The 13,119-nt window shown below is 40.5% G+C and overlaps 1 protein-coding gene across 3 annotated transcripts in view; it reads left to right on the top strand.

Annotated features, from left to right (window-relative positions):
* The first annotated feature begins 7,071 nt into the window (after positions 1-7,071).
* BCKDHB (branched chain keto acid dehydrogenase E1 subunit beta) overlaps positions 7,072-13,119 on the top strand; it is a 215,422-nt gene continuing 209,374 nt past the window's right edge. For all 3 annotated transcript variants that reach the window (XM_029945196.1, XM_029945195.1, XM_029945197.1), the window contains exon 1: positions 7,072-7,308. In XM_029945196.1, the coding sequence (XP_029801056.1) occupies positions 7,113-7,308 (196 nt within the window). In that variant the 5' untranslated portion in view covers positions 7,072-7,112. The remainder of the gene's footprint in view (positions 7,309-13,119) is intronic.

Below are 13,119 nucleotides of genomic sequence, written 5' to 3' on the forward strand. Positions count from 1 at the left end.
CAGGGAACATAGCATATAGCAAGGTTGTTTGAAATTTATAGCGTTTGTCTATACGATATGTGGACCAATCTTATCAAAGACACCAGGTAGGGAAAGCTTATTAAAAATGCAGATGCTCTACTCCAGACCTAATGAGTAAGAATTTCTCAGTGTGGGGTTCAGGAAATCTGAAATTTGAACAAGTTGTTTAGAAATTATTCTACAAAATACATTTGAGAAACATAAGGATAAAAGTCTTGAAATCTGAAAAACAAAGATTAGAATGTTTTATGCTGCTTCAACTGGGGTTGCTCAATGAATCCTACTGAGCCTGTTTACTCACCTGGAAATGAGGATTGTAAGACCTTGTTCATGAAGTTGTTTTAAAAGATTGAAATATGCATGTAAAGGTTTTCATACTGCCCCCACAGAGGAGAGCTGCATCTAGTATGTCTTAAGCAAAAATTGAGAAGTATCCAAAATTTGGGTTGAAAATCATGTAAGTCTATAATAGTAACATATGATTACACTTATGCATCATGCTGTGGACAAATGTACTGTCCTTCACCAAGCATATAACTGACATCTTCCTGAAGAGTTAGAATAGGTTAGAGTAGCTAAACACCATGTAAAGTACTTGGCTTGGGCTTAGGAGTCATGTTCTATGACTTTTCTATGTTCTATGATTTTAAATGTTTTTTAAAGTATGCATGTATCTATTTATTTATTGAGAGAGAGAGAGAGAAAGAGAGAGAGAGCACACGTAAGTGGGGGAGGTACAGAGAAACAGGGAGCTCCATATCATGAACTGTGAAATCATGACCTTAACTCCACACTGAGAAATTCTTACTCATTAGGCCTGGAGTAGAGATAAATGGGTAAAAGTTACATCAACAACAAAAATAGACTCAAGGTGAAGTATGGGTGTCAGAAATCTCTTTTGGTCCCAGTACTCATGATTATGTATGCAATAACTTCAATTAGGCTCTTAGAAACCTGGAAATAATTACAAATTATGCTGGGAATTAAGAAAAAATCAAGGGGCACCTCGGTGGTTCAGCTGGTTAAGCGTCCAACACTTAATTTCAGCTCAGGTCATGATCTCACGGCTTGTGAATTTGATCCCTCCCTTGGTCTCTGTGCTAACAGGGTGGAGTCTGTTTGGTATTCTCTGTCTCCCTCTCTCTCTGCTTCCCCCCACCCCCACTTGCCCTTTCTCTCTCTCTTTCTCTCAAAATAAATAAATAAACATTAAAAAATCAAGCTGGCATATATTTTTGTTTATGGATGAGTGGCTCTGCCTGTTACACACACAAGCAGATATCAATATTTGGAGCAATATTCTGAGCCATCATTTGTATCTAAATCCTTCCACCAGGCTGAGCACAAATGCCAGATAATGTCACTTTGAAAGATGACACGTTTCTGTGGTGTCTACTCATAAGATTTCTATCCAGGTAGATGGTTCAGGTTCCTGAAAGACTGATCACAAATGCATCTGAAGCCCCTGCAGGAGATGAGAAGCCAGAGAGAAGTTGTCTGGATGCTTGAGAAGAGCAGAAAAAGGGATCATTCATATGCTGGCTGGTACAGGAATCTTAGACCCATTGGTTGACTTAAATTAATGTTCATTAAGACACACTGCCTGGCACATGCAAGGCTTTTAATGCACACTAGTGAAGAGTAAAGTCAGATTCTTAAAATTAGAAAGCCCTTAAACAACTCCTAAATGAAGTAGAAGCCCTCCCAAGAGGCTCCTCCAACAGTGTTCATCCAACCTGTACCTGCCTATCTCTAATGATAGAGAATTCATTACATCCCAAGACAATCTACTTAACAAGAGGTTGTTTATACAGAGAGGGAGTTTGCTTCTCCTGTTTCTTGTTCTTTTCTCTGGGGCCAAACAGCAAATTTAGTCCTTTTTCTACAAGGGAGCCACTAAACATTTAAGGAGAATTAATATATCACTTTAAAAATCTTAGTAGAAAAAAATCTTAAGTAGACCAAACATCTCTAGTTTCTTTAACTCTACCCCAAATCATAGAACTCTGTATTGGAAGAAATCTATTAAACAATGTACAAAAACCCTTTAATAATGCAGGCATCTCCAGAAAGCATCTATTCGGCTTTGTTTCTACCACAAAATCTCTGGCTATTATAGATGAACTGTGCCCATCCCCCAAAAGTTATGTTGAACCTATCCTCCTGTGTACCTAGCAAGTCAGAACACGACCTTATTTGGAAATAGCAGTGCTGGAGACATAATTAAGTAAGGTGAGATCATACTGGAGTAGGGTGGGCTCATGATCCAATAGAACTGGATGTGTTCTTACAAGATGGCCCTATGAAGATGCCAGAGACAAGAAAGGAAGAACAGTGAGTGAGAACATCTTGTGAGGACAAAGCAGAGATTGATTTATGCAAACCAAGGAACACCATAGATTGTCGGTAAAACACCAGAAGCTCGGAGAAGAGAAGGGAGGATTGCCTGACCGCTTTCATAGGGAGTGGCTCTGCCAACACCTTCCAGCTTCAGAACGGTGGGACAAGGACTTTCTGTACCCAGTTTGCGGTACTTTGTTACAGCAGCCCTGGGAAACAAACACATTGGCTTTCACTATATTTTGAATTTTAGAATGGTCTTTTTAGAATGATCCTGACAGGATTATTCCATGTGGTAATCAGCAAAGCAAGCATAGAGCTCTTCCATCTAAGTATTTCCAGCCCTGAATTGAAACTAATTTCAGTCTATGAAGTAGCACGCGTGTCGTCGAACACATGCTGTAGGGGAGTCAGTCTCCTAAACCACATATGTGGCTGTACAAATAGAACTTCCATTATTTTCCTATAACTTAAGTTTTAAACGATAGCTTTGCTGAAACATACTTAAATATTAGTAAGTTCACTCTTTTATTGTACAATTCACTGGTTTTTAGTACATTCACAAAGTTGTGCAACCATCACCATTATGTAATTTTAGAATATTTTCATTACCTCAAAAAGAAACTCCATACTCAGAAGCAGCGACTCCTTCTTACCCCCTTTCCCCAGCCCCAGGAAGCCATGAATCTACTGTGTCTACAGATTTGCCGATGCTGGACATTCCATATAAATGGAATTGTATAAGATGTGACTGGCTTCTTTCATTTCATAACATACATTTAAGGTTCCTTTATATCTTATCAGGACTCAATAGCCCATTTCTTTTTAGTACTAAATTTATTGCATTGTTTGGATTTACCACTGTTTATTAATCCAATTCAATTGTTTATCCATGTACTGACAGACATCTTGGTTCCTCCTTTCAAATTTTAGCAATCATGAATAAAGCTGCAATAAATATTTGTGGGCAGTTTTTTGTGTAGGTATACATTTTCATCTCCTTTGGGTAAACACCAAGGAGTGTGATTGCTGGGTTGTATGGCTAGAGTATTTTAGTTTCATGAGAAACCTTCAAACTGTTTTCCAAGGTGGCTGTGTCATTTTGCATTCCTATTCTCAATGGATGAGTTCTTTGTTTATTTTTTACTTAGGTAACTTATCTTTTATTATTGACTTTAAGAATTTTTAAAAAGCATATTCTGGATACAAATACCTTATCATTCTGACTGCTAGGCCTTCTTAAGTTCTCTGGACCTTGATGCCATGTAAGAAAAGCATTCCGCTGTTCCAAATGCCATCCCATGGTGGGAGTTTGGGGGCTCTGTGCTTCTCCTCGGTCTATCTACAAAGCAAGACACCTACAGTTCTTCTATGTTCTGTGGCTCTGCTTCCATGGAAGGTGGGAACACTGGCTCTTAAATTAGCATGCTTTTTTATAATATTTTGTTTAGATCATGAAGTTTGTGCCCTAAGTCATTCAGGTACTTGAAGTTTAATACTAAGAAATTAGTCTTTTTTTTTTTTTTTTTTAGAAATTAGTCTTTAAACAAACTCTTTTCTCAAATTATTGTTTCTGCCATCAACATTATAATCTACTTTATTTAAAAAAATTTATTTTTAATGTTTATTTTTGAGAGACAGAGAGACAGCATGAGCAGGAGAGGGTGAGAGAGAGAGGGAGACACAGAATCCGAAGCAGACGCCGGGCTTGAACCCACGAACCGTGAGATCATGACCTGAGCCAAAGCTGGCTTCTTAACCGACTGAGTCACCCAGGTGCCCCTCTACTTTAAAATTCGAGTGCGAGGATTTGAGCCCTTCGCAACTTGTGTCCCTGATGCCTCTGGTCAAGTATGAATGGGAACAGGTTCCAGGACATAAGGATATAATACAAAAAATATTATGTTGCTGCACATGAAGGGGTTCCAAAAGCAAGCTGAGTTCAACCAGGTACAAGACTGTACAGGTAGTGAAGCTCAGTGACAGAGAATCAGCCATGAGTCATTCTGAAGAATGACGAGCAACTTCTTGTGTTCCCACCAGAGTCATGGGTTCTATAGGGGTTCAGGGAGGTAAGATTCCAGAAACATAATTCGAAGTAGATATTATACAGGAGAATCTATTTTTAGGGCATCATGGCATCTCATAGTCTCATGGAAACCTAGGACCTGAAACTACATAGGCTTCAGGACCAAATAGTGACAAGAACCCAAATGTAGTCATATTTTTCATGTTTTCTGGTCCACCAGATTTCTGAAAACTTTCAAGTTTTGCATCTCCCGGTGGCATTTAAAGATACCCTGTCTTTCCAAAATAACTTTCTAAAATTCCCAGAAAATGACAATTTCCCAACTTAATATCAATGAAATGTGGCCAGGGTGGGTCCCACTGTAGTAACGTAGACATTTCCATGGTTACCAGGCAGAGGGTTTGGTGGGGATGGAGAAAATTAAAAAAAAATTTTTTTTTTTTTTTTGCTTGGGTGTTCTTGTTGTTCCTGACTATATGTAGTTGTTAAGTCCATCCTTCTTCGACCAGTATATGAAGACCTTGAAAATCTCCCTCTAATTTATTTTTCCGACTTCTGTTAATCTTTATACCCCCCAATCTAGCAGCTACCAAACTGATTTCTCTTTCTTGAATTCACTCTGCTCCTTCTGGCCCAGTTAGCTTTTGTATGTTTTTTTTTTTTTCTTTGTCTAGAATACCTTTCCCTCCCTAGTTTGCCTGCTAATTTCTACTTGTCTTTAGGTCCAGCTCAGCATTATTTCTAGAAGCATTCTTGACTTCTAAAAACAGAAATCATTACTGTTTGCATATGTGGTTGTCATGTAATTTGCCCCCTTTGCCTACCAACTAGAACATTTTAAAAAATATTTTTGACTTTTCATTATTAATAGTTTATTATCAAGGCAACTAGAACATTCTTAATGGCAAGATTATATGTTGAGCATATTTGTCTCAAAGGCAGCTTGTCTTTGGCTCATTCACAGCAAGGGCTCAATACATTCTCACTAGTCCTTTTATTATTTTTCTCCCAGGTTGAAATCATCTCAGTACCCCAGCTCCTTAGACTATTAGCCAACTGAGAAAATAAAGCTGGATTGATTTTTATTCTTGCACTTTATTCTCTCTCTCTCTCTCTCTCTCTCTCTCTCTCTCTTTTTAATGAAAATTTGACTTTGGTAATGTAATTTTATTTTATTTTACTTCTCTGTTAAAAAAATAATAAAAAATACCGTCACGCACATAAAAGTGAAAAACACAGTACAGCACACACACCATTAAACAGAAGTAAACACTAAGAAAAGCCAAGTTAAAAATACCCCATAGGTTGCATTTTTGAGCTTGGTGTAGGAGTTAAGGAATAATGGATATAATTCTGGTTTCCTCTAGTAGTTTTTAATTTGTTTCTCTCTCTTGCAATCAGAAAACAGACAGTTGGTGCATCTCCCGCCCTTTCTTCTCATCCCATTTCTTCTCTCTCTCTCGTCCCTTGTCTTCCATGTAAAACCAAACATAGTTTGGGAGGCCAAAAATAACAAAGAGGAACAATCTTTTCCCCTTTACCTTTCTCTTCATTTTCTCCCAGACTTCTCCAAATTGTTTTTGGGCTTGTCCTTGCCCACTTCCATCTTCATCTGATGGAAACACTTTCACTTTTGTCTGTCACATTTTACTGTGATTTTTACATTCATGAGCAGGGAAAGTATCCTTTTAAACATCTGGCTTAAAAACATTTTTTAAATGTCTTTTATTTATTTTTGAGAGACAGAGAGAGACAGTGCGAGCAGGGAAGGGCCAGAGAGAGAGGGAGATACAGAATCTGAAACAGGCTCTGAGCTAGCTGTCAGCACAGAGCCCGACGCGGGGCTCGAACCCACGAACCGTGTTATCATGACCTGAGCCAAAGCCAGACGCTTAACCGACTGAGTCACCCAGGCGCCCCAAACATCTGGTTTTTTAAAAAGAAAATTTTTGAAGCTGATTATTAGAAATGTAAGTTGACAATTCGAATTCTCCAAGTTTCTAAGCTAGAGTAAGCCGATCAGGTCCATTTTCATTGCACCTGGGCAAAAATGCATCTGAATTGCTATTAGGTGGATTTATAGGATGAAATCTAGTTAACTCTTCAACTCTCCTCTAAATCCTGAGAAAACGAAATCAGTAAAAATGTATACATACTTACTAAGCATTCAAGGAGGACTTGGAAAAAGAGCGGAAGCTTTAAGCAGTGATTCCCCGTTTTCTGAAACACAAAACCAATAATCAAAGCCAATCAGTAGCCCTTTCCATCTTTTACTTATAGAATAATACAGATAAAGAATAGAAGAGGAGGAAAAAGGGTTACATTTTAAAAGAAAGTATAAATCTTAAAAAAGTTAACGGAGGTAACAATGAAAATGACACCGGAAAAGATCAAATCTAGGATTAGCGTGTCACATTACAGACACGCCTCCGGTTGCGAGCCCACTCAAGTGACTTTGAGAAGACTCCGCCTCCAGGAACAATTTCATTGGAGCTCACCTGCCCGCTCGTCCCCGCCCGGGCTCCTGTTCCGCATGCGCACTACAGGCAAACCCTCTGGGCCCCGCTCGTCGCCTTTCCCACCCCCGAATTCCGAACTTGGATTGGTCCGTTTCATGGGTCCGCCCCTTGGATCCAACCAATGCAGAAGTCTCCTCGGTGCTCCGCCCTCCCTGCCGGCAGAGTGCGGCAGCGTAGCTTGTAACCCGGGGCTGCAAGTGGGGATGGCGGCGTTTGCGGCGACTGCGGGCAAGCTGCTGGGGCTGCGTGCTGTCGGGACAGAGGGACGGTGGCTTCGGCTGCGAGGCACCGGACTGCAGCGGGCCTTGTTGCAGCCCGTCTCGGTCACTGGGGATGAGGCACTGACGCGGCAGGTGGCTCACTTCACTTTCCAGCCCGACCCGGAGCCCCAGGAGTATGGTGAGCTTGGGGGCTGCCCTGTCTGCTCCTGGTGCAACCCAGACTCCCAGGCCTGTGGGCACCCCGCCGGGAGTGCTACCCTGCTTGTGTCGGTGGCGGCCGGCAGGCTGATTTCCTTGCATCTTGGTGTAATTCCTTCCCCGCTTTCTGGAGCCACTCTACTTTTAGGGTCTGACTTGGTTTCCACCTCTCTCTGTTTTTGTGACTGTCCAACCCACGAGAGGCAGCCCCTAGGAACCCTCGAATTGGGTGAGAGGGCATACTGCAGACTGTAGAGGCGAGCGGGGAGGGATGGTGTCCAGGGAACGCCTCCTTTTCGCTTTTCTCCATTCTTGCTTTCCCAGCCTTGGCCCTAGGTGTTGTATCAGTTTGTCCGGAGCTGGGCCATTAACTACAGGCAGCGGTATTTAAAAGAGAATTTTTCCTTCTTTTTAAAATTTCGTTTGTTGTTGTTGTTAGTATCATTATCATTATTATTATTTGCTCTGGCAGAGAAAAAGAAACGGAAGGCCTAAGTAATTGAATTGGTTTTCCCAAGGTCATAGAACAGGTTGTTCTTAGACATGGGAAAGAACCCAGGTTTTCCATCTGAGCCTAGCAATGAGCCTATGCTGGACGAGGCTGCCATTTAGCCAAGGAGCAGGTAATTGATGAAGGCGACCATAAGAGGAGGCCATCTAGCACTCTGATTGGTAGGAAGGGCATGTTGCAAACTCTTCCTAGTATGACAATTGCATGACTTGTACCATTTCTTCTGCAAGTTTTATGTGATCTCTGAAAGATCTAGTGTCTATTATCAGAATGTTGGAAACAATATGAGAATATTTACCTTTTCTTTGTTTGATAACTTCTCACATGCCAGAGTGATATTTTTGGAAAGGTGTCTTTACTTGTGAATAACAAGTGTGAACATATATTGAGTGCTTACCATAGGCAAGTACTGTGCTGAAAAATTTACATTCATTATTTCATTTGATGCTTAGGACAGCCTTTAAAGGTGAGTAACATTAACTGAGGTCTTGACATAGTTTGTCCAAGGTTCCACGGATAAGTTAGTGATAGCTTCTGTTTTGGATTTTAATCATCCATATTCTAGAGCTTCCATTCTAAACAATGTCCTATAATGCATGTAGAAATAATTTACTAAGAGGTGTCACACTTTCTGAAACAGTAGATGCAATGAAGGTGAGTAGCAGTTTTTTCTCACAACAAGATGAACTGTCTTCAAAGGCAAGAAACTTTAGCCCAATACTTAAGGAATAGAATACAGTTCTTCTTAATCCCCCCACCCCCATCCACAACTGTGAAATTACTAAAGTCCAGGTAGAATAGTAATCATGTTTATATGTTTATCCTTATTATAAAAATAATAAACACATGTTACAAATAATTTGGATAATAGAGAAAAACAAGAAAAAGTAACCTCACCACCGACTACTGTTTGTAAATACTGCTAACAGCAAGGATGGATGTATGTATCCTTCTAGGTAGTTCTTTCAGTTTAGTGGAATTAAATTACTCCACTAATAAAATAAAATTAGTGGAATTAAAATCTCCCATAACTATAGTTTTAATACAAATTCAATCTGCATTCTTTAATCAGAGGTATTTCCCCATATTATTACATAGTTTTCATAATCTTCTTTAGAAGACAGAGTGTCCATGGAGTAGAAACACTGTAGTTCAGTGGTAAAAATCTTCGCCCTAGAGTCAGATTGTCCTAGGATTGGTTTTGGCTCTGCAACCGATGTCCTGTGACTGATGCCTTTGGACTGCTCACTTACCCTCTCTAAGCCTCAGTTTCTTTGCAAGTAAGGAGTTATTAATAGTACCTACTTTAAAGGTTGCCATGAGGAGTAAAGACAGTTGTGTACAATGTACACTAACCCAGTTTTGTCTGCCAAGAATCACTCACTCATTAAGTGGAAACTTTCAATAATTACCATTATGCTTTTGTTTTACACTTTTGCAGTGCTATAAACAATGTGGATAGAAACGTTTCATGTATCTTTTATGTATCTGAGATAATTTCTTTAGGAAAAATCCAAGGGATAAGATTTCTGACTCAAAGATAGAAACAGTTTAATGGATTTTTAATGCATAGTTCATATTATCAGTTTACTTCCATCTGTGTGTATAGGAGGGTGAGTATTGGGTGTCGTGATAAAATCACGATTGTGCTGTGACATTGTGATTTATAATAAGAAAAAATATTGGCCTTTGTCCCCCTTTCCTGACACAGAGCTCCTAAAACCTTTGAAATTTCTTTTGATGAGAGTAATAAACATATCTTGTCATGCTGATGGTAACTTTTTGAAGGCTCCTAGTTCATCTAAAGATGGGAGCTGGTCACTAGAGGAATCAATTGTGTGATTAGAGGGTGGGGGCTTTCCGTCCCATCCCAAACCTCTGGAGAGGGGAGAGGTTTTGGAGGTTGGATGCATTTAATCAATCATGCCTATGTAATGAGGCATCCTTTGAAAACAAAAAAGGATGTGATTTAGGGAGATTTTGGGTTGGTGAATAGATAGAGACTTGGGGATAGTAGTGTGCTCAGAGAACGCGGGAGCTCCGTGCCCTTTATCCATACCTTGCCCTGAGCATCGCTTCCATCAGGGCTATTCCTGAGTTACGTCCTTTTATATTAGAGATTTTAAAAAATGTTTTATTTATTTTTGAGAGAGAGAGAGACAGACAGACAGACAGACAGACACCATGAGCAGGGGAGGGTCAGAGAGAGAGAGGGAGACACAGAATCCGAAGCAGGCTCCAGGCTCTGAGCTAGCTGTCAGCACAGAGCCCAATGCGGGACTTGAACCCACAAACCCTGAGATCATGACCTGAGCCATAGTTGGCCGCTCAACCAACTGAGCCACCCAGGTGCCCCACATCCTTTTATATTAAACCAGTAATCTAGTAAGTAAAATATTTCTGAGTTCTGTGAGCTGTTCTAGCAAATTAATTGAACCCAAAGAGGAGGTTGTTGAAATCTCCAATCTATAGCCAGTCAGTCAGAAGCCCAGGTGATGACTTGGACTTGCAGCTGGCCTCTGAACTGGAGGATGGATGCAGTCTTACAAGGAGTGAGCCCTTAACGTGTGGGATCTGATGCTCCAGGTTGATAGTATCAGAATTGAGCTGAGTTGTAGGAGTCTCGGCTTGTGTTGCAGGATTGCATGGCTGTATATTCAGAGACACACACATGCATGGAATTGGTGTCAGGATTGTGTGTGTACACACATGCTTGGATATTTTGTGCTAACTGCACTTTGTTTTAATATATAATTGTTTTATTTCTATTAAGGAATATTTACTAGATATTTTTGCTAGATTTCTTTTTTTCTTATGAATTGGATGTTCCTTGTTTTTGCATATTGAAAAATTTGTATGCCTAGTATCTTTTTCTTTTTTCTTTTTTAAAAAATTTTTAAAATGTTTTATTTATTTTTGAGACAGAGAGAGACAGAGCATGAGCGGGGAGGGGCAGAGGGAGAGGGAGACACAGAATCAGAAGCAGGCTCCAGGCTCTGAGCTAGCTGTCAGCACAGAGCCCAACGCAGGGCTCGAACCCACAAACATGAGATGAAACCTGAGCCGAAGTCAGAAGCTCAACCGACTGAGCCACCCAGGCGCCCCCCCCCCATTAATCTTTTTCTACCAATATTGATCCTATCCCCCATTATTGAACAATTGGTATATTCTAGGTGTGTGTGTGGTAGACATCAGTCTATAATTGTCACAGTAACCTTGTGACCTAGAGAGTATTATGCTCATTTTATAGATGACAAAATTGAAGCTCAGAGATGTTAGTGCCCTGCCTAAGTCTGAGACATAGCAGGACCAGATTTGAATCCAAATATGTTTACCTTTAAAGCCTCCCACATTACTTTTGTGGTGTTTGTATATTAAAGATATTAATGAAGATAGTAACTCTTTGCCTTTTATGTATGCTGCAAATAGATTTATTTTTAAAATTCTGGTTATTTTGACACATGAAAGGGACTGATGGGCAAGGTTGACTCTGAAGAGGTGACATTGACACTTCACTGTGAGGAATGAAGACCAGAGTAGAACAGTCTTTTCTTGGAAGAAATAAGAACGAGGAATGACAAAATCTCTGAGGTGAGGTAAGCTTGTTCAGTAGTGACTGGGAAAGTCATCGCGGTTGGTGGAGGGAGATAGGCAGCGCTTAGAAATGAAGGGTACACTGAAGAGTCCTCTTTTTGTGGGGGTGCAGGTCTTCTTTCCAGCATTAAAATTGTAGAGATGGGAGCAGCACAAGAGAGGTTAGAAAGCATAGGGTTTTATGAGGAATGAGAAGTAGTGTGTTTGTTTAGAGGAAAAAGGGGAAGGGGAGAAAGAAGTTTGGAAAGCCAGAAAAAAGGTTGGGGGAGAGAAAATATTGAATATGTGCAATGAAGCTGACACTGCCGGGTGCATCACACGCAGTTTCAGGCTGTGGAGGGTCATTGATTGTTTATAAGGAAGAGGGCGACTTGAGACGTGCCCGTGTGAGATTCTAAGGAGAGTTCATAGAACTGATTAGGAAAGTAAGGAGGCAGAGATCGGCCAGAGGGATGTTGTACTGTCCACATGAGAGGATATAACTGTTTACACTTGGAGAGTGTCAGTGGGCATAGTTGTGTGTTTCAAAGGAATTGAGTAGATTTGGTGCTGTTTTGCCCGTGGGGGCTCAGGGAAATGGGTAGCAAAGATGACCTGCCAGTTTTAGCCCGGGAGGCTGAGCGGATGGTAGGGTAGTGGTATCACTGATTCAAATGAGGGATGATGGGGGAGAGAAGCGTCTTTCCGAAGAGAAGATGACTTCGGTTTAGATGTGTTGATTGGATGTCTTAGTCCGTTTGGGCTGCTGTAACAAAATACCATAGGCTTGTGGCTTATAGACAACAGTATTTTTCACAGTTCTAGAGGCTGGGAAGCCCAAGGTCAAGGCATTGACAGATTCTGTGTCTGGTGAGGCCCTGCTTCCTGGTTCTCAGTCAGCTGTCTTCCACTGTGACCTCGTCGAGTGGAAGGACTGAGGGAGCTCTGTGGGGATTCTTTCTAAGGGCACAAATCCCTTTCAGGCAGGCTCCACCTTCATGACCTCTTCATCACCCAAGCCCCACCTCCAAGTATCATTATATCAGGGATGAGGCTTCAACATATGAATTTTGGGGCGGGGGACACAAACATTTATTCTATAGCATTGAAAGTGTTGGCAGAATATAGCATCATGAGGTAGATCAGTCTGAGTGCTCCTGCGGCACCAAAACAACCATGTCAAAAGTTGGGAACCTTTGAGACTAGATACTTCTCTCCATGTCTTTTTCCCCAGTCTTATCAGAATTTGCCCCCAATTGTGTCCTTCCAATTTTCTCTTCCTACTGTGTTTCCTTGTTCTTACTTTATCATTGCTCATCCAGGCCTCTTCATGGCACTCCACCAAATGATCATAATGATGACAGCAGACACTTTTTATCAGAGGTCACCTGGTGCCAAACACTGTTCTGAGTGCCTTATGTTAGCAATTCATTTATTTTTTAATTTTATTTTTTATTTTATTTTATTTTATTTATTTGTTTTTCAATAGTAAATATTCTGCTACTATGTATTAAATACTGCATGGTTTGCCCAAGCTAAGATGAAACCACATCATGAATCAATTAGCATTTTGCATTTTCTTTCATTATCTACTCAAAGTCATGCCTACTGCACCTCTAAACATTTCATTAAATCCAATGATACAGCAAACACTCCCAAAATAAACTTAGATTGTATTGCAGTTTCACTTAACAGTATATAAAATGC

Source organism: Suricata suricatta, chromosome 7, assembly GCF_006229205.1.
Source record: "Suricata suricatta isolate VVHF042 chromosome 7, meerkat_22Aug2017_6uvM2_HiC, whole genome shotgun sequence".
Lineage (NCBI taxonomy): Eukaryota > Metazoa > Chordata > Mammalia > Carnivora > Herpestidae > Suricata > Suricata suricatta.